The following is a 19849-nucleotide window of genomic DNA, read 5'->3' on the forward strand; positions in this document are numbered from 1 at the left end:
CCAGCAGTGTGCCCAGGTGGCCAAAAAGGCCAATGGCATCCTGGCCTGGATCAGGAACAGTGTGGCCAACAGGTCCAGGGAAGGGATTCTTCCTCTGTACTCAGCCCTGGGGAGGCCACAGCTTGAGTCCTGTGTCCAGTTCTGGGCCCCTCGGTTCAGGAAGGAGATTGAGGTGCTGGAGCAGGTCCAGAGAAGAGCAAGGAGCCTGTGAAGGGATCCAGCACAAGTCCTGTGAGGAAGGGCTGAGGGAGCTGGGGGTGTTGAGGCTGGAGAAGAGGAGGCTCAGGGGAGACCTCATCACTCTCTACAACTCCCTGAAAGGAGGTTGGAGCCAGAGGGTGGTTGGGCTCTTCTCCCAGGCAGCTGCCAATAAGACAAGAGGGCATGGACTTAAGCTCTGCCAGGGGAGGTTTAGGTTGGATATTAGGAAGAAGTTCTTTACAGATGATCATCAGGCATGGGAATGGGCTGCCCAGGGAGGTGGTGGATTCTCTGTCCCTGGAGAATCCTTTTTTAAAAAAACAAAACAAAACAAAAAATCCACCTTTATAAAGAGACCGATTGTGGCACTCAGTGCCAAGGTCTGGTAAACACAGTGCTAAATGGATTAAGGGTTGGATTTGATAATCTCAGAGGTCCTTTCCAGCCCGGATGATTCTGTGAGGTTGTTTTATTCAGCTGTGCACCCTGCTGCACAGGGCACAGCCAGCTCCCAGCCCTTGGCCGGGCTTTCTCTCTCACACTCCTCCTCTGGCCACGCAGACGGCAACCGCAGAGGCCCCGACCCAAGACAGGCCCGCCGTCCCACAGCCTTCCCGCCGCCGGTGCAGCTGGGACGGGAGGAGAGGTACGAGGTGTGCCGCAACCCGCGCCGTAGGAGGCAGCGCCTGTCGCCGGGCCTGTGCACCGCGGCATAAAGCCCCGAGGCCTGCGGGGAGGAGCTAGTCCGACTCCGCCGTTGTGACAGGCGGGCCGCTAGCGCCGCTCTCCGCCGCCCGCAGCGGTCGACATCCTATCGGGTACGGGCAGGGCGGGACCGCAACGCCCGGAGCCTGGAGCCTGCCCGGCACCGCCGCCTCAGTCCGCGACCGCCGGGGGAGCTGCGGCCCTCAGGAGCGACGCGCGCCAGTGGCGCCCCCTGCCGGCCATACGGCGCTGCTGCTTGGTGACCTGATTGGAGGAGCCCGCTTCCTGACCGCCGGCGTCCCCTGCCGGTGAGCAGGGGCTCCCGCCGCGCCGGCATGGAGCGGGGCAGCGCGGCGGCCGGGAGCGGGGTGGAACCGGCCCCAGCCCCGGCCCCGGGAGAGGAGGCCGACGGCTGCGCGGGCTTGTGGGAGCTGCCGGTGGAGCGCTGCGAGAGGCGGCCGGAGTGCGGACATTGCAGGTGACGCGCAGTGCCGAACCGTGGAAGAGCCGCGGGGCTGGAGGGCCCGTCCGGCCTTCGCCCCGCCCCGGCCTTCGGAAGGCTGCGCTGAGGCCCCGGGGCGGCGCGACATGGTGGTGGCGGAGGGTGACGCTGAGTGGCTGGAGCTGAAGCGAAATGTTGGCTGTCTGTGTGAGACCGGGTGCGTCTGTGTGGCAGTGTGCGTACATACATACATACGTACAGACGTACATATCTACATACACACACGGCTCATCGAGGGTGTGTCCGTAGGCGGGCAGTGCAGATGGCAGGAGGTTTCGGGCCACCCAGAGGTCTGTCCGCCTCTGGAAGCCGCTTCCCTGCTTGGGAGGACTTCGGGCTTCTCACAAGGACTGCCAGCGAGCTGCTACGAAGTTTGTTTTCTCTCTCTCCCTATATCTTTTCCCGTCTTTTCCTCTTTTCTTTCTCTTTCTCTGTCTTGCTCTCTCTCTCTCTTTTCTCGTTCCTGAGGAACTGCTCAATGAGTGTCTACCTGTTGTCCTTCCTCTTTTAAACCTCTTATTTAACCTCTTTTAAAACACCTACAGGGTACTGCTGCTTCTTGTTGTTTATTTTGTCAGTGTTTTTCATAACCTTCAATCTATTTCCTTCAATACTGGGCAGACTTTTGAATGAATAATCTACAAAAAATATTTCCAGGATAGGCAACTCATTGTTTTGTTTCAAGTAGAACTTGATAAAAGTATTTACTCAGCCTCTCATTACTGTGCAGTATTAAGCCGCCAGTGTCCTAAAGAGCTCTAATGGCCCATGCCAACCTAATGAAATTCAGCATGACCAAGTGAAAGGTCATGCACCTTGGTCAGCACAACCCCGGGCACAAATGCAGGCTTAGGGGGAATAGCCGCCCTAAGGAAAACGCCTTGGGGATAGTAGTAGATGGGAAGCTCAACTTGAGCTGCCAATGTGTGATTGCAGCCCAGAAAGCCAACTACATCCTAGTTGCATCACAAGAAGTATGGCCGGCAGGACAAGGGAGGGGATTCTGCTCCACTATTTCACTCTTGTGAAACTGCACCTGGAATACCACATACATCTTTGGAGACCTCAGGACAGGGAAAATTAAAACCTGTTGGACAGGCTCCAGAGAAGGGCCACAAAGATGAGCAAAGGTCTGGAGCACCCCTGCTTTGAAGACAGGCTTACAGGGTTGGGGCTATTCAGCCTGGAGAAGAGAAGGCTCTGGGGAGACCTAATAGTGGCCTTCTAGTATGTGAGGGGGGGCCTACAGGAAAACTGGGGGAGGGGTGCTTTTTACCCTAGAGGATATCAACAGGACAAGAGGTACTAAAACTGAACTATAAACTGAAAGAGGGTAGGTTTAATGTAGATATTAAGTAAAAATTTCTTCACTATGAGGGTAGTAAGACACTGCAATAGGTTACCTGGGGAAATTGTTGATGCCCTGTCCTGGGAGTGTTTAAGGCCAGGATGGATTAAGCCTTGTGCAACCTGATCTAGTAGGAGTTGCCCCTGCTCACACAGAGGGCTTGGATATTGATGATCCTTTCCAACCTTCACCATTCTATGATTCCATAATGAACTACACTTGCTGTGAAGAGCATGTACACAATGAGGAATGTTGGGTAGAGAAACCAAGGAGGGTAAGAACACAGGTGATTGCAATTTTTACAGAAGTAGCAATCTTTTAAAGCTACATCTTTTATGGAGATTGCAGCGCAAGACTGAATTGTGCTTTTAGTCTACTTTTGCAGTGTATACTGTCCATCTTCTTGCTGAAGAGTATAACTAATGCTTGAGGATGACAGTGTTCTGCAGCGTGACTTGGAGTAAATGAGTCAGTAACTTAGTGTACATTGTAGGAAGGAGTACTATGAAACTTGATTGTTACGAACATTATCATGATGGTGATGCTTAGGCATAGGTATCTTTCACTGAATCCCTCCATTCTGTAAACTATAGAGTAGATTTTTATTGAAAAGCATTGTAAAGGATGTGTTTTAAGAGTACTTTGAATCAATATTTAGAGTAGTGATGGTCAATACAAAAGCCCAAAAGAATGTGTTCTCTTTAGCATCATCTGGTGATCCCTCATGGGGACTGAATTAATGTTTTGGCTTATTTTTAATATGGCAAGATGGCTGATTGACAGCTGGTTTGGGCCAGGATAAAGGTGATTTAACACTGGCCCGGCAATTAAACCGAGTAACAACAGCTTTCTCACAAGTATTCAATCAGGCAAGTTGTGAAACAGAAATGTGGGAGTAAGTTAAGTTTTCATTTTGGATAATGTGAATGACTTGAGTCTCCTGCAGGAACATAATGTTTTTAAGTATTATGTGGTTGAGACTTCCTGTTGACTATGGTGATTGTGGAGAAAATGCTATCATTTGCATTAGCTTGTGGTGGAGAATTTGAATAATATAATGAATGTTTGCATTTTGAATTTTTTGTGTGTAAGTGTTAAAGATAGTGGAAGGTTATCTTTCTCATAGTTGATGTTTGAGATGGCAAACAACTGATGCAAATCAAGTATGTGCAGCTTATTTCATGCTCTTTTAATCTTTGAGGTTCCCATTTAATGTGTATTCTATTTGTCTGCCAAAACCAAAAGGTCAGTGGTGATAAACTTTGAATCACTGATGGTTATTTTATCACTTTGTAAGGCTTTCTCAGCTAACTTAAATGTTCAATTTGCTTTCAGAAGTTAAAATCCCACACTCAAACATTTAAATTGGAGAATAAGCTCCTTATAATTTCCAAGTTGCTGTTAGCATGAAAAACAAAATGAGCTGGCCTCACAGCTGAACCCATAAATACAACAATTTGATAATAGTGGTGTGGCACTCTGAGAGCAATATAACACTTTGTTATTATGTCCTTGTATGAGTCAGAGTTCACTCTTTCTAGAGACTTAATGTGCTCTTGGGTAAAAAGCCTTTTGTTAGCACAAAAGCAGTAAATCCCCAATGACTTGTTACCACAGATTTTGACTGTGCAAGTGCAGTTACTTATGGGGCTATCACAAATCCCCACTGGAAGGAGTCCTCTGGGTTTGCAGGAAAAATTTATATTGTAACACTGGTGTTTTCTCAGGTTTTGCTATGACATATACTGTTATATGGTGTTTGTAATTCATGACAGGAAGAAAAAAAGAAGGAATAACTTTAATCCTTTAATACAAATGCTTCCTTTGTATAAATTTTAAATGCTTCCCTATATAAATTATATCTAAATTATTACAAATACTATACTCAGGCTGGGTACTGTGTGTGAGTGCACTTGATAGTGTTGATAATAATATGTGATGGCTTAGTGTTGCTTCATATTTTGAGAAAAAAATATAATCTTAAATACTTAAGTTTATAATTTAAGTTTATATATTTTTACTTAAATAATATAAACTTATTAACAATCCTGTTAAATTATATGAAGGCTGAATATGTAGAAGCAATGTGGTCTCTCTTTAACACAGTAAATATATGCAGTTGCTTTATAGCACATTGGTACGCTATTTAAGTGTAAATGCAAATTTTAAAGTTTAATTAACTCTCAGAGAAAGTGAAACAATAATACATTAATTCTTCTAGCAATGTCTGTTGCAATAAATGGCACCTTTGATTTCTTTGGTGTTCTTAAAAATGAGTTTTAGGCATTTGTTTTCACTGCTTTAAGCTAATTGCAATTTTTCACTCCCAGGAATTATTGATTCCTTATTACTGCTTACCTGAACTTCTTATGTAACAGAAACTGTATCTTTTCCCATAGCTCATGACTTGTGAGTTACTGTTCTGTAGGATATTTTTGTAAAAGTATCATGCATTTCCGATATGTTTGTATTGAAAAAAGGAAAAAAAAATACAGATGGTTTTGTGGCAGGTGTGAGTGAAATTTATTATTCAATGTTCTTAATTAGCAAAGATGATTGAAAAAAAAACCACCAACAAAATGTTATTATCACTTCTGAAGACTCCTAAATCAAAGCTATATCTCTGCTGAATTTACTGATTTTCACTATGGTTAAATGCATAAAGTAATTTTACAAGTGTATCTGAGAATATATGTTGAAATTACATGCATAAATAAGGTGATTCTGCAGTTTAGGAGGAGCTGGATGTGTGCATCATCAGAAGACAGAAAGCAAAAGGCCAAGCATATAAAATGAAAATGAGGGCCACGTGTTAAATTTGTCAGCAACTAAAAGTCAGATTGTGCCAGTAATTATTTTCCAATAGGTTCACTGTTTGACTGGGAGGACTTTTGCAGGATTTCAGAAGGGAGTTGCTGAGTCTAGCAGAGTTAGGGTTCTAAGCTGCAGCTTTCGTATGATTGCTATTGTCATGTCACTTGCTTTTTTTCATTATTTTAATTTTTTATTTATTACTTTTAAAAAAATATGGTGCACTTACAATTCGGCTGTACCCTTAGGTTTGCCTAATAATGACATGTATAGGTTTTTCAAAGTGTTGTCCTAACCTGGCAACAGAATTCTCTGGAACTGATGAATTGATGCGGCTTTTGTATGCCAGCTTCAGCCCAGTTGAACTTGATAAAAGAGTTAAAGGCCTTGACACCTGCAAGTTGTATTTCATAAAAAAAAAATAGTAAAGTATTGGCAAAGATTTCTGATCCCCTTATGTGAATGTAAAATAAGTATTTATTCCTGACATTGTGTTTTCTAATATAAATAGTTTTAATTATGTACATAATTTAACAAAAAAGGTTAGAAAGGTAAATATACTTGAGTTTCCAAAAGCAGGTATATAGGTAGGTGAGAAGGCATGAGACTTTGATGTAAATCAGGTATATGATACTGCTTTGGGGACTTGTCAGCCCTGTACCAAACATGAGCTTTGGTACCATGACTGTGTTCTTTTTGGTACTTGATTTGTGTGTTCATAGCAAGCTTGGATGTCTGTGTATTCACACAGATAGCTCTGAAGTAGTGCCCGTAGAAAGCTAGAGGATGAGTTACATTCCTAAGCATGGGGTTGCTATTGGCCTTTCTGTTCCCAGACTTGGAGAAGTAGTGAGAGTACTTTACTGGCCAGCAGAGAGTCCATCTGCAGGACAACAGGACAAAGTTTTAAATTTATTCACATGTGCATCAAGGGGAGAACATTCCCTAGAGGTTTTACAGCCGAATGCAGGATTATTTAACAATATAAGTTTATTTTGCAGCTTCAAAAACTTACTTTACAGACTGTGAAGGTTTAATTCAGCATTAACTGGATTATGTAGATATTCCTGCCACTGAAGCATCAGATGTTTGTGCAGTAATATGTTAGCTTTTCTGAAGAGGCAAAGTGCATGGAAAGAAAGAGTGAACAAATAGAAAGTGTCTACCATGGAAGAATTACCTTGTATTTTGTAGCCATGTTCAACTTGTTCTTCATTTACTTGCAGTGGAAGATTCTCACAGAGTTTTAAAGAGTATTAGGAGAGATTCTTGAAATTATTAATTAAATATTAAAATATTAAAATAGATGTGGGATTTGTGAACTACAGATGAAACTGTAACTTGTTTGAAATTGATGAATTAAGATATGTGTAATCTATACCACATTTTAGGAGGAGAAGGTAGAAGTAAGTGGAAAGCTATTACCAAACATTAATTTTGAAGTTCAGTAACCCTTATAATTTTAACACACTGTTACTAATGTTGCTTTGAATGTTTACACACTAAATTCTCTGGCTTTGTTGATTAGAATTATAAATATCAAGCAAAAAATTGGTCAGTGCTTTTCAGCTTATTTTTATTCAGCATTTAGCAGTTACTGTATCCAGAATAGTTTCTCATGCTGTTGTTTTTTTTGGTCTGTAATAACAGTAATGAGTGGTGCCAAAACTGTTGATGAATTAAAAATTTTAGTGCCTTGAATGTTATTTCTTTCCGCTTGGCTAAATTTCACAGGCACTTATTTGTTTCCAGTTATACTGTGATCAGATTAATGAGTAGTGACCTTTTTAGGCCACTTTTTCTGTACTTGGCTGACTTGGTTAGCATCTATTTTGATCTAGTAGCGTTACAATTAAAAAAATAAAAGGATATGTCAGGCTGGTCACATTCTTTTGACTATGGACCACTATAGGCTAGTAGAAGTAGAGCCAGGCAAGAGCTGAAGCACAGAATAATCATTTTAATTAAAGTAACTCTGGTACCACTGATCTGCTTTGCTGTAATTTCACCAAGTGCAACTTTGCCTTGGGGACTGTAGTGGCTTATAAAAGAAGGCAGAGATTTTCAACATTCCCAATTAAATCATAAGGAATACTAAAAATATCGATAATTTCTTTGCAATAATTGCTACTGATTTTTATAAACAAAAAAACCTCCACAAAACCCCCCCAAAAATATACTTTTCATGCTGTAATAGTTGCTAAAGTGAGAACAGAGGACTGTGATCCATAAACCCAAATAAAGTTGCATTCGGTGCAGCTAATTCTGTGATTTTTCTTATAATTTCTGAGACCTACATCTGAGATTTTTCATTGGTGAATTTCATCTGTATTGTGGTGCTATGAAACAGAACAGTATTTCCCTTGGAGGAAAGCCAGCCGTGACAAATTTCCAGAGTGAAAAATGGTGTAAAGGTATTGGAGAGCTTGTCTGAACAACCTTTGGCTGCTGTTATCTTACTTCTCTCAGATTCTTCATCAGTTACTCTTTTTTTGTCTTTTGTTTTTCCCTCAGCCTGAGTTTCATTTTTACAAAGACAAGATTTTCTGTCTCTTCACATGGCACCACTCAGACCTGTGTTCTGGAATCTATATGCCCACATTTCTAGGTGGGTTTTTTTTTTTGTTTTTTGTGTTTTTCCTGACTTCCCCAAGGATGAATTGTCAGGGTTATCTGATTTCTTCTACCTCTAGTTTTTAGGCTGCCTTTCATTTATGACTTTTTTTTTTTGGTCTTCCATTTCGGTTGTGGAAGGTGGTTATTGCAGTTGTTTTTCATCCTTTAAAGACTGTACTTCATTTGATCATCTGATCTCCGATCTAGATTTATTCTTGCAAAGCACCTGTGTATCACTTTCTCATATTTTACATCAAATGCTGTCTTCTGAGCTCTGGATTCACTTTTCTCTTGGCTCTTTTATAGCTCTACCAGGACCACACTTTTGCTTCACAAGCTCTGCTGTTATGTTTTTTTGTCAAAGTCTGTAATGCTTTCTGCTTGGAACGAATAATCCAGCTTCTGAGACCCAGATATGTCAGCCTCGTAATTGGCTACATGGTTACTAGAAGCATAGCTCTACTTTGTCTTCAAAGAAAATTCTTCGTTGCTTTTTTCTCCATCACTCTAAATACCATTTCTGGGATACACCAATGATCCCTATAATTTCTTGTTTCTTTTTAAATTATTGTTCTCAGTTCCTAGAGCTATTAAACATCTGTGTTAACATTGGAGACCTGCAAGCTGCCATTTACAAGTGTTTTTTATTTAATATTAAGTTAGTCTTCTCAGAAATGTCCAGCTTTATCAGCTTAGTCATGTAAAGGAGAATGTGTCCTTGCTGTCCTTAATTTTTATCTTTCTGGGAACTGCATAAAATAAATAGACAAAATGAGTTCTGGGGCCTCATCCTATTGCTTTTCTGGAACAATAATACTGGAACAATAATAGTAGATAGTAGATCTGTGCTGTAAAGTTCACTGGAATTTTGCTTACCTAATGAATAATTGAATGGTTCCTGTGCCTGATCTTTTATTCTGTATTTTTTCTCAGTTGTTTCTTTATTAATACAATTGTATAGATTTTGTGTGTGTGTGTGTGTATTTGGGCTTTTTTGTTTTTTGATTGCGTGTTTCTTCTTTAAGAAGTCTCTCAACTGTTACGCAAAATCCTAGAGATTTTAAGTAAAATTGAGTGCACATGCTTCTTTGGTATTGGAAGGAGCACGTTAAAAGGCACACTTCTTGTATGAATTTGCAATATCTGCTTATACAACCTTAAAAGTTGTTGCAAAGTATTTTTTTATGATGTCATGGAATAGGCATTCTACTGTTCTTCTGTTTAGTACCAGCACTTCAACATTTGTGTTTATTTCAGAAGTCCAGTTTAATGAAATTGAAAATAGATGAATTGTGCACTAAAGAAAGAATAAATGGACCAAACTGAAATGAATGTGAAATTGTTCTTTACTTTAAATGAAGGACCTGAAGTTTGGGTTTATTAAGGCAGCCAAACAGTCTGGAGAAACCCACTGCCAGAAAAGTTAAGAGACAAGGTCAGACTACTGTTAAGGGGCAGGGACTAAACGTGTCTAGTTTCGTTAGCACTGGAATATATTCTTAACTGGTAGCAAAAGTAAATCAAGAGAGTGATACTTTACAAAGAATGTTCAAAAAGGGTGATTTGGGTGTTCTTATGAGTTGTTCCTTGTGTGGGTCAACACTAGCAGTCCACTTCAGCTTTATAGTGTATGGAGCTTGGTTTTCCTGATAGTTGTGGATTCAGTGTTACACTTGAGCATTTTTGGAATAATGCCTTTAATTGTTCCTCAGTGTCTATGAGGATTTGATTTAGAATCTTGATGATCCCTCTCTCCTTATTGTAGTTTTCATCAATAAAGTTTTTAGCATGTAAAATTAGGGTTTAAATGTGTTCTGCTATTTTTAACAGACAGGCTTGTAAATTACACCCTCTTATAGGGAATGTCTTAATTCAAATAGCAAACAGACGAGCAATTAAATCCATACGTGCCATTTCCCTTGGAGAACTACACCTAATTCTCCACAGACACTTAAATTATTTTAAAAACACTAATGTATGAAAAAGCAGGCAGCCAATGCAGTGTGTTAAGTTCATTTTAAGTCCGTTTTAAAATATATTCTCTCAAAGTTGATACAAAATAATCAAAAAAACCCATCAAGTACAACTAAACTTTCTTGTATACGTAGCCCCTTCATGCCTTACGAATCTGAAGCAGGTACCAATGGTTATGTATGAGTTTTAAACTCAAGTAGTTTCAAAGGACTCTAGACACCTAAATATGTCAGAGCTCTAGTCTCTAAAACTACTTTGGGAATGACTTTAACATTTGTAACGGTACAAGTGGTTATAATCTGACAACCCTATTAAGTTAGTTTTCCTGTAAAATGTTAAAATGTTATGACCCACTGCTTTGGTTTCATATTCTGTTAATGTTTACAAATATAGATTATGTTGCAGCTTAGGCAGGGGTTGGGAGGAATATTATGAGAGCACTGTCAGAGGACTAATGAAGTCATGTACCACAAAAACAAGTGAAGGTAGGAGACAAAAGGAAGAGCACTGGGCCCACTTTTTTTGCCGGGCTAGTAATGGATTTAATGGTATTTAACCATTTTGACAGGTTTTGAAATGGTCGTTGCATTTGTCTAAGTGGGTAAGAATATTAAGGAGGCATTTGACACTTTTCTGCGATACCCTGTTAGTGAACCTGAAAAGATACACCGTAGATGGGGCTACAAAATGAGCAAAGAGCTGGATAGGATGTTGAGTTCTAATGATCATCAATTCAAAGCCTGTGACATATAGATGCTTAGGAGAGGTTTCCATGGGAGTTGATGCAGTGTGCAATGCTGGTGAGCATGTTCCTAGTGACCAGGTTGGTGGGTTGGCAGGAATGCTTGCAGGTGGCACCAGTGTGGAGGGATCATTTGCTGTACTGCAGATAGAGCTGCTCTTCAGAGAGACATTGACAAATTGTCCTGTCATTGGTAACTTCACAGAATTTGTCAAGTTCAAAGCCTTGTTGCCCAGGGCTGAACAAGGCTTGGCACCACTGTAAGCCTGCAAAGAACCAGGGCACAGAGGTGGGCAGCAGGCTCAGCCCAGGCCAGCAGCATGCACACGTGGCAGAAGAGGCCCAGTGTATAGTGGCAGTTTCAACAACAGTGTAGCTGTGTTTCAACCTAAGAAAAAACAAATAGTAAGAGTGGTTAAATGCTAGAGCTGTTTGCCTGGTGAGAGTGTGGAGTCTGTCCTTGGAAGTACTCAGATCAGGTTGCTCAAGGCCTTTGAAATTTTTCCTGATCTGAGTGAGAAAATGGCCTAGACGACCTCTGGAAGTCTTTTCCAGCCTGAATTATTTTATGAGTTTGTTTATAGCTTTGTACACTTGTGATCTGCCTGAGTTAATACCAGTGGCCTCTTGGACCAGGCAATGCTAATTTTCTCAGACAAAAGTTGTACTGTTGTGGTCTGTCTCATTCCTGTCAGCTGGGTCATGAGCTACTCAGGTGCAGTCTAACCTTGTTTTTATAGACTTTTATAAGTGTGCTTGCCAGAACACATTACTTACCAAACTAGTGTTTCCAAGATACACAAGAGAGGATTATATGTGCAAGAGATGTCTTGTCTTATTCAAAATAAAGTAGTATTGTAAGATATCTCTCCTAAGAAACGCTGTCTGCAAAGCACCTTCAGTGATCACTAGATACAAATCAATATAGTTTCAGAGTTTGACATGATCATTGCTATATTCATCATTTAAAAGCATTTGTATTTAGTGGATTTTGTACTGTAAAAGCAGCACCATACAACATCTCCAAAAAGCTTTTGAATAACATAATGAATATTAAATAAAAAAAGTATTACGTGTTCAGTAAAAATCAGCAGATTTTAATGAAATGTAGCAACCGTTTGTTGTTTAGCAATGACACTAGTTTGAAATACGTTATTTCATTGCATTGTAACAGAAAACCAGTTCACTGCTTTATAATAAAATTGATTCTAGGTAAAAGCAGACTGTTCCACAGAAGTGCCTGCTATTCAGAAAAGGGACGCTAGAGTGTAGTGTAGCATTTATAGTACTCTTTCAGCTGAGAGGTATAAGAAAGTTTTCTGAACAGAACAATTTTTGCACACTAGCTTTTTTTTCAAATGATATAACATTCCATTTTACTGAAGTTCTCTGAATACGTAAACAGTTCCATTTCTCTACCATCTATGGCAGAAATGAGTAGTATGCTAGGATACTTTAATTGAAGACTATTTAATATTTAACTGTTTTCCTAACATTGGTAATACATCATATGAGGCTCTGTTAACTGTTTTTTGCTTATGTTCAGATGAAGACAAACTGCAGAGAATGGTAAATTTTTCTTAAAATGAGTTAAAATGAAATGCTTTAAAGAATTTTGTCTGATAGAAGGCATCCATTGTTATGTCAATGCTCAGTGTGGATTAGAATGGGTTTTCTATAGTGTGTACATCTGGGTTTTTTTTCATCAAAATGAAGAATAGCAATACCTTTTTTTTTCTGTGAAAGAAAGGTTAAATTCATAGCTCTAAGTGACAGCTGCATGGATTGAGAGGTACAAAAATGTAGTTCTTTTAACTTCTGAAATGTATGGGTACTGAGCCTGCTTTCATTAAAAATCAATGTCAGAATTCACTTCTGGCTTCATTTGCTGCATAACCGAGCTTTTAACTCATCTTTCTGTTTGCTTGTTTCAAACAAGGATGCAGACTTATTTTGCTATCATCAAGTAAAATATATGTGAGCCAGCAGGCTCTGTCCTTAGAGTTAGGTAAATAAGGTAAAGTTGCTTGGGCAGAACTGAATTTCAGATATTAAAAGACTATTGCTTGTGTGAAGACAGAAAAGTCAGTTTTGTAAGTATTTGTAATTTTGAAACAAGAGAAAGTTGTGGATGTAACTCTAACTTCAAATCGAAACTGAAAAAATTCTTAAACTGTGACATGGAAGTTTGTGTTAGAAGATTTTATTCTTACATAAATTCTTGTTATCCTGTATTAATGAAGATACCAACAATAAAAGAACAATGCGTTAAACTTTTGGGTAATTTAACTTGAGATATGTAGACTGCATCTGAACACCTTCAGTTGCTGTTTGAACCACGAAATGCACCTGGAATGTACTTTTACTAGCTCCAGCTAGTGGTGTTTTAATCCCTCAGCTTCTCAAGCTACCTTCCCCTTTATTCTCTGCAGTATTAAGAGCCTGTGTTCTCCCATACCAGTGTGCCAGACTGAGGAGGAGACAGGGAGAAGGGCTAGTTAGCCTTCATTTTTTATTTGTCTTGCAAATCTATATAAAAATGTAATAAAATGTGTGACTAATTGTGTACATATACAACTGAATCATAGTTATTTGCCACTTACCTAAGCAGAAGCTGAAATAATGCTAAAAACCCTAACTGCTGGTCAGTGTATTGATGTTTGCTAAAATTCCATCCCACAGTATTAAATAGAACTTAATACTGAATGGAATTTTTTATTTTGAAGCTTGCTGAAATTGGAGTGGCTGAGGAGCAGGTGCAGCATTGGGGGGGCTGTGGGCACAGCAGTGGTGGACAGCTGGGTGCTGCCTGGGGAGGGCACCCTCTGCACGGCAAGAGCATCCATGTTTCAGGATAGTGGTCCTTGCTGTGGAAACCACACAGTAATTAATTTCCATTTATGACCATTTCTGCTTCTCTCTTTTATAGCTTAATGCTCTGTGCCCTGTTCTTGTCCATGTCTTCAGTTTTCAGCTTTTCATTTTTAGTCAAAATATTTTGAGACAGATTACTACAGGCCTTCTTAATACACAATGTTGTTGCAGGTAAAAGGATAAAAGTCTAATTCTAGTCAAGTAACTGCTTACACCTTTTCTTCTTACTTATGTATAGCAAGAGTTTAGAAAGGGTAGTAAGTCAGATTGTATAAACTGGTTTATAAACTGCCTTCACCAAGTTCATATTTAGTGTCTCTTCTGTTAAAATAGATGGAGAAAAATAAATTAAGGAAGGGTTAGAAATGAAAACTTTAAGAGAGCCCCTTGGAATCTTTATAAGCATTTCATGTTCTTGTGTTGGAAATGCTTTGGTCCAACATTTTTAGCTGAAGACACGTCTGAACCATCTTTTAGACAAGCTACATATCAACATAAATAAACAGCAGTGAACTTTTTCACATAAAGCCAATGGCACAGTTTCTCTTTATTTATTATTTTGAAGGCTAAAATATTAAGCAGCACTTGTGGAGATGTAACTCTTCAGCTGAGGCAAACATTCAAATAAATTTATTTCTGTAGTTTGCAAAAAAAAAACCCAAAACAACATTCATCCCATGATATACAAAGAACTCATTTAACTTAAGAAACATTCATTTAGGTACTTCATATGCTCTTTAAAAATATACTTCTGGTTTTACTTTATGCTGTTACCTGGAGTGTTCTCTGCATATGTGCAGATGGATGGAAGAATCAAGATGCTAATTTTGTATTATTGAATTTTTTTTTCTTTATTGTTCCTCTTTCCCCAGGAAATAATGACATTTTTTGTTACAGATTTTTTTCTGATTGGTTTTTTCCTGTGACAGCCTCTAAAACTTGTAAAACTTGAGTTTAACTTCTTAATCTTAATGTCTCATGGGCTCATAATAAATGCTATTATCACTTCACCCTCTTCAACAAATTTAAAGCTCTGCTAACTGTCTGGCATCAAGCTTGTCAGAGTGCCAGCTATTTTGCCAGACTTTAGAGCCAAGATGCATGAAAATGTCAACAATCTCCGGCTCATTAGATTTTGGCTTTCCTGGCCTTTCTGTAATTACTGCAGTGCTGCATAAGCTAGATGCTTTTTTTTTTCCTTTTATTTACTCCTGCTAGTTATAGTCAAAATCACAGCCAACTTTAATGTAAACAGTTGAAATAGTTGACAAAGTATTATCCTATTGATTTGTTAATTTCACTTATTTGCAAGGAAAGCTGCCTGCCAAGGTCTGCTTCTATATAATAAGTTAGGAAAATACACAGGATGGATATTTTGTTCTTTTCTTCTTTGTATCATAGATTCATAGAATGATTTGAGTTGGTAGGAACCTTAAAGATCATCTAGTTCCAATCCCACTGCCACTAGGCTGGGTTGCTCAAAGACCCATCCAGCCTGGCCTTGAGCACTTCCAGGGAGGGGGCAGCCACAACCCTGAGCAATCTCTGGCAGTGCCTCACCACCCTAATGGTAAAGAATTTCTTCCTAATATTTAACCTAAATCCACGCTCTTCCAGCTTAATACCATTACTGCTTGTCCTGTCACTTTGTGCCCTAGCAAAAAGTCTCTCTGCAGCATCCCTGTAGGCCCCCTTCAGGTACTGGAAGGCTGCTAGAAGCATTCTCTTCTCCAGGCTGAACAACCCCAACTCTCTCAGCAGGTCTTCATAGGAGAGGTTGTCCAGCTCTCTGATCATCTTTGTATCCTTCCTCTGGACTTGCTTTGTCAGCTTCCTGTGCTTCTGATGTTGAAAGCCCCAGACCTGGACACAGTACTCCATGTATGGTCAGAAGAGTGGAGCGGAAGAATCACCTCCCTCAGCCTGCTGTCCAGGCTGCTTCTGATGCAGCCTGGGATGTGGTTGGCTTCAGATCTGCAAGTGCACATTGCTGATTAATGCTGAACTTGTTATCAACAAACATCCCCAACTCTTCTCCTCAGGGCTGCTCTCAATCCATTCTCTGCCCAGCCTGTATTTGTGCTTAGGATTGCCCCAATCCATGCGCATGACCTTGAGTTGGCCTTGTTGAACTTCTTGTGGTCTGCACTGGCACTCCTGTCAAGGTCCCACTGTGCAACCTCCCTTTCCACCAGTGTGTTGACCACACCACACAGTTTGGTGTTGCTGGTAAACATCCTGAGTGTGCACTTAGTCCCACTGTCCATGTTGTCAGTAGAGGTGTTAAAACAGCACTGGTCCCAGTCCTGACCCCTGAGGAATTCCACTCATTACTGGTCTCCACTTGGACATCAAAGCATTGAGCACAACTCTTTGAGTGTTACCTTCCATCCAGTTCCAACCCTGTAGTTCCCCAGGTCTTCCATGTTCCCTTTTTAAGCATGGGAGTCATGTTTCCTGTATTATAGTCTGTGGGAATTTTGTCCGACTGCCATGTGTTCTCAAGTATCATCAGTGGTGGCTTTGCAACTTCAGCTCTTTTCCCTCAGGACCTGCAGATGTATCTCATGAGGTTCCATGGACTTGTACACCTTCAGGTTTCTGAAATGGTCTTGAACCTGCTCTTTTCCTACTGTGAGTGGTTCTCCCCTCTCCCCATCCCTTCCTTTTCCATCTGTGACTTGTACGGTGTGGCTTGAGTACTTGCCAGTGAAGACTGAGGCAAAAAAGTCCTTGAGTACCTCAACTTTTTCCATATCTTGGATAAACAGCTCTCCTATTTGATTCCAGAGTGGGCCCACATTTTCCCTATCTATTCTGGTTTATAGCTTTAGAAGATATTTGTTGTTTTTTTAATGTTCAGATTAGCCTTGCAAAGCTGCCATGAACATTCCAGGCTAAAAAAATGCCCAGATTTAGTTGTTCAATCTTTATTTATGATGTAATGGTCAGGGAAAGGGGTTATTTGCCTTGGGAAATAATTGCATGAGAACAGCGCACAACTTAAACCCTTTAAAATAGGTGACATGGACCTTGTCCTCATTTCTGAAATATGTTGATATTTTTCTGTATACCTTCAGAAAACATGTAAAGACACTCCTTGAGGACAATTTGTAACTAACATTAATACATATAGATGTGTCAAAAAAAGCCCTACTAATTTTGTTTTGTAACATGTTCTCTTGTAATGTTAAGGTCTCAAGGAAATGCACAAATTGATTTAAAGTACTTCTAATGTAATTGCCCATCACTGTCATAAACTTCTCCATAAAAGCAGCTGCACCTGTAAATGGTTGTTCTCTAGTTAGAACTATCTCTTCAATAAATAGGAACAGCAACAAATCACCTGTTGTACTGTGTACTTAGTGTTCAAAAACACTGTGAAAAATATGATGATACAAAATAGAAAAGAAGTTTGGAATGATACATAAACTACCAAATACTTCACAAGGAAGGTTGTTTTCTTTACTAATTTTTGATCATTTTACAAATACACATTTTCGGGAAACAAATACGTATACATTTGCACACACATTTATTCATTTACTTACTTGCCTAAATTAGTCCTTAGTGAGAACCCTGAGTTCATTATGAAATAAATGTCTGCTTCTATCTACCTTGAGAGCTGCCTTTTTTTCCCCATTTTTAGTCTTAAATCTAGGACAACTGACATAATATTTGCAAGAGAAACTTTTCAAATGTTTTGCTGCAGTTCAAATCCAAACCAGTTGAGCTTTGAAAAGCATTATAAACTAATAGCTGTCTGGTGCTGAAAAAGAAATGAGTTGGTGTTGTAAATCCCATTTCCACTGTCTGGGTGTAAATGACAGAAAACTGTTAAGCTCAAAATTATCACTAACATAACAGCCTCTCTAAGGCTTGCACTGAGGATAGTTTTGATGATTTTGCTTTTTGAGATACATTTTGTCCAATTTTTTCCAGGAAGAGCTCAGGACATAGTTCCTTAAAAGTATTGTGTTGCTGTGAAAGTAAAAGTTAAAATGGGACCACATATAGGCTGTGCTCTTGTTATGAACAGTTATCTTGCTGAACTTTATTCTGTTGCATGTAGGAGCTGTTCCATTTTTTCACTACCCTTAAGGTAGAGAATTTTTTCCTAGCATCTGATGCAAATCTATTTTTCTCTAATATAAAACCATTACCCTGCATCCTATCACTACAACTGCTTGCCTACAGTCCATCTCCAATCTTCCTGTAGGCCCCCTACAGACACTGGAAAGTCACTTTTAGGTCTCCCTGAAGCCTTCTTTTCTCCAGGCTGAACAATCCCAGCTCCCTCAACCTGTCTTTGTAGGAGAGGTGTTCCAGCCCCTGATCAGTTTGGTGGCCCTCCTCTGGACCCATTCCATCAGGTCCATGTCCTTCCTCTGTTGAGGGCTCCAGATCTGGATGCAGTACTTCAGGTGAGGTCTTAGCAGAGCAAAGTGGCAGAATCTCTTTTAATCTGCCGACCACCTCAGAGGCAAGATACAAAAAGAGGTTCAGAAAGTAGGACAGGAAGACATATCCCTACCTTTCAACTATGCTGAGTTGGAAGGAATCCATCAGGATCATCAAGTCCAACTCCTGTCCCTGTGTAGGGCACACCCAGGATCACACCATGTGCCTGAGAGCATCATCCAAGCACTTCTTGAACTCAGGGGGACTTGGTGCTGTGACTATTGCGCTGTTCCACTGCTCAACTGCTCTCTAGGTGAAAAACTTTGAGAAATATTTACATGGTAAAGTTACACAGGCGTCTTATACTGCCTTAAATCACTTGGCCACGTTATCTACAGACCACTTGCTACTGAGAAAATAAGGGCAGCTCATAATAATTGGAGTGGTAGTAATGATTAAATTGGCTCATCTGTTCAATTTTAAAACAAAAGAAGAAGGAGAACTTCAGGTAGTTCCTTCATTTATTATCTCAGTATTTTAGTTCACAGTTTCCCTCTTAATCAGTAGTTTAAAAGTATCTGTGAGCCTCAGTTAACAAAGCAGATCAACAGAACTTGCATATTTGGAACATCAGCCATGAAGTGTCTAGTTTAAATCTGTTTCTCAACTATTAGGATGAGAGGATGGGCAAGTTTCCATAAATACCAAACCTTGGTTTTTTTTTCTGTGTGTTGGATTGGATTTGTTTCTTCTCAAATGCGTAATTTTATGTTTATCTGTGTTTAACTTAATCCACCAGTTCTTTTATGGTCATTCTATTGATGTAGTGTTGTCACTATTTAATGCTGGAATGGCAATTAACAGCTACTTGTGAGAGACTTAACTGAAAGTAAAATTAAAATTAAAAAAACTGAAAGTAAAATTAAAAGATAGAAAATTAGCTCTATCCTGGCCCAAAACAGGAAGTGTTTAAGGTGGAAGGTACAAAATTTAGTCTTTAAACTATGTTAAATTTTATATTTTTCCTCCAATACAAAGCTATCAAAAATTGCATTTCTTCTTAAATTTTATCAATATATAGGCTTATATATTTTACTTTACTTTTACTTTAAAATTACAACACACCTTTATAAAACACCTGCATGTTGTTTTAATATATGTTTGTAATGGGCTTGTGTTAATATACAGTATGTATTAAAACATTAGAATGAGGCAGACATAAGATAACTGTGCTTTTCTCCAGACTTCTGGGTTGTATTTTGACCTGGAAACCTGTGGTGCTTTGATCTAAACCACAGAGAAATCTAACTTACTTGAGTGAGCCGTTTCTGTTTGGGCAGGCATGTTTCTTTGAAAATACAGGGTCTGGAGCCTGACCTTGGCAATATATTTGGAACACTTGTTGCTACAAGTGGTAGTAGTTTAAAATCATCAGATTCCTCTTTGTTTTAATATTGCAAGCATTGTTTCAAGAACGTGTGGTTGCCACGTATAATATCTTTATAGCTTTCCCTAGAAATGTGCAAATGGTGAAAATAAAATTCTAACATTATTTGCTTACTCGGGGTTTGTTTAAATCCTTGAATTACCTAGCTTAATTTTCTGAATATGGCTGTGAAAGTACACTGATTTGCTATCCCAGAATGGTGCCTTTTTTTCAGAAGCTGTTTGGATG

General features: G+C 39.5%; 1 protein-coding gene across 1 annotated transcript in view; it reads left to right on the forward strand.

Moving 5' to 3' along the window:
- The first annotated feature begins 1412 nt into the window (after positions 1-1412).
- The window catches only part of DTWD2 (DTW domain containing 2), a 72400-nt gene continuing 53963 nt past the window's right edge, over positions 1413-19849 (forward strand). Inside the window, exon 1 of the mRNA XM_030467791.1 lies at positions 1413-1583. Coding sequence (XP_030323651.1) covers positions 1495-1583 — 89 coding nt within the window. The 5' untranslated portion in view covers positions 1413-1494. The remainder of the gene's footprint in view (positions 1584-19849) is intronic.

Source organism: Calypte anna, chromosome Z (genome assembly GCF_003957555.1).
Source record: "Calypte anna isolate BGI_N300 chromosome Z, bCalAnn1_v1.p, whole genome shotgun sequence".
NCBI lineage: Eukaryota > Metazoa > Chordata > Aves > Apodiformes > Trochilidae > Calypte > Calypte anna.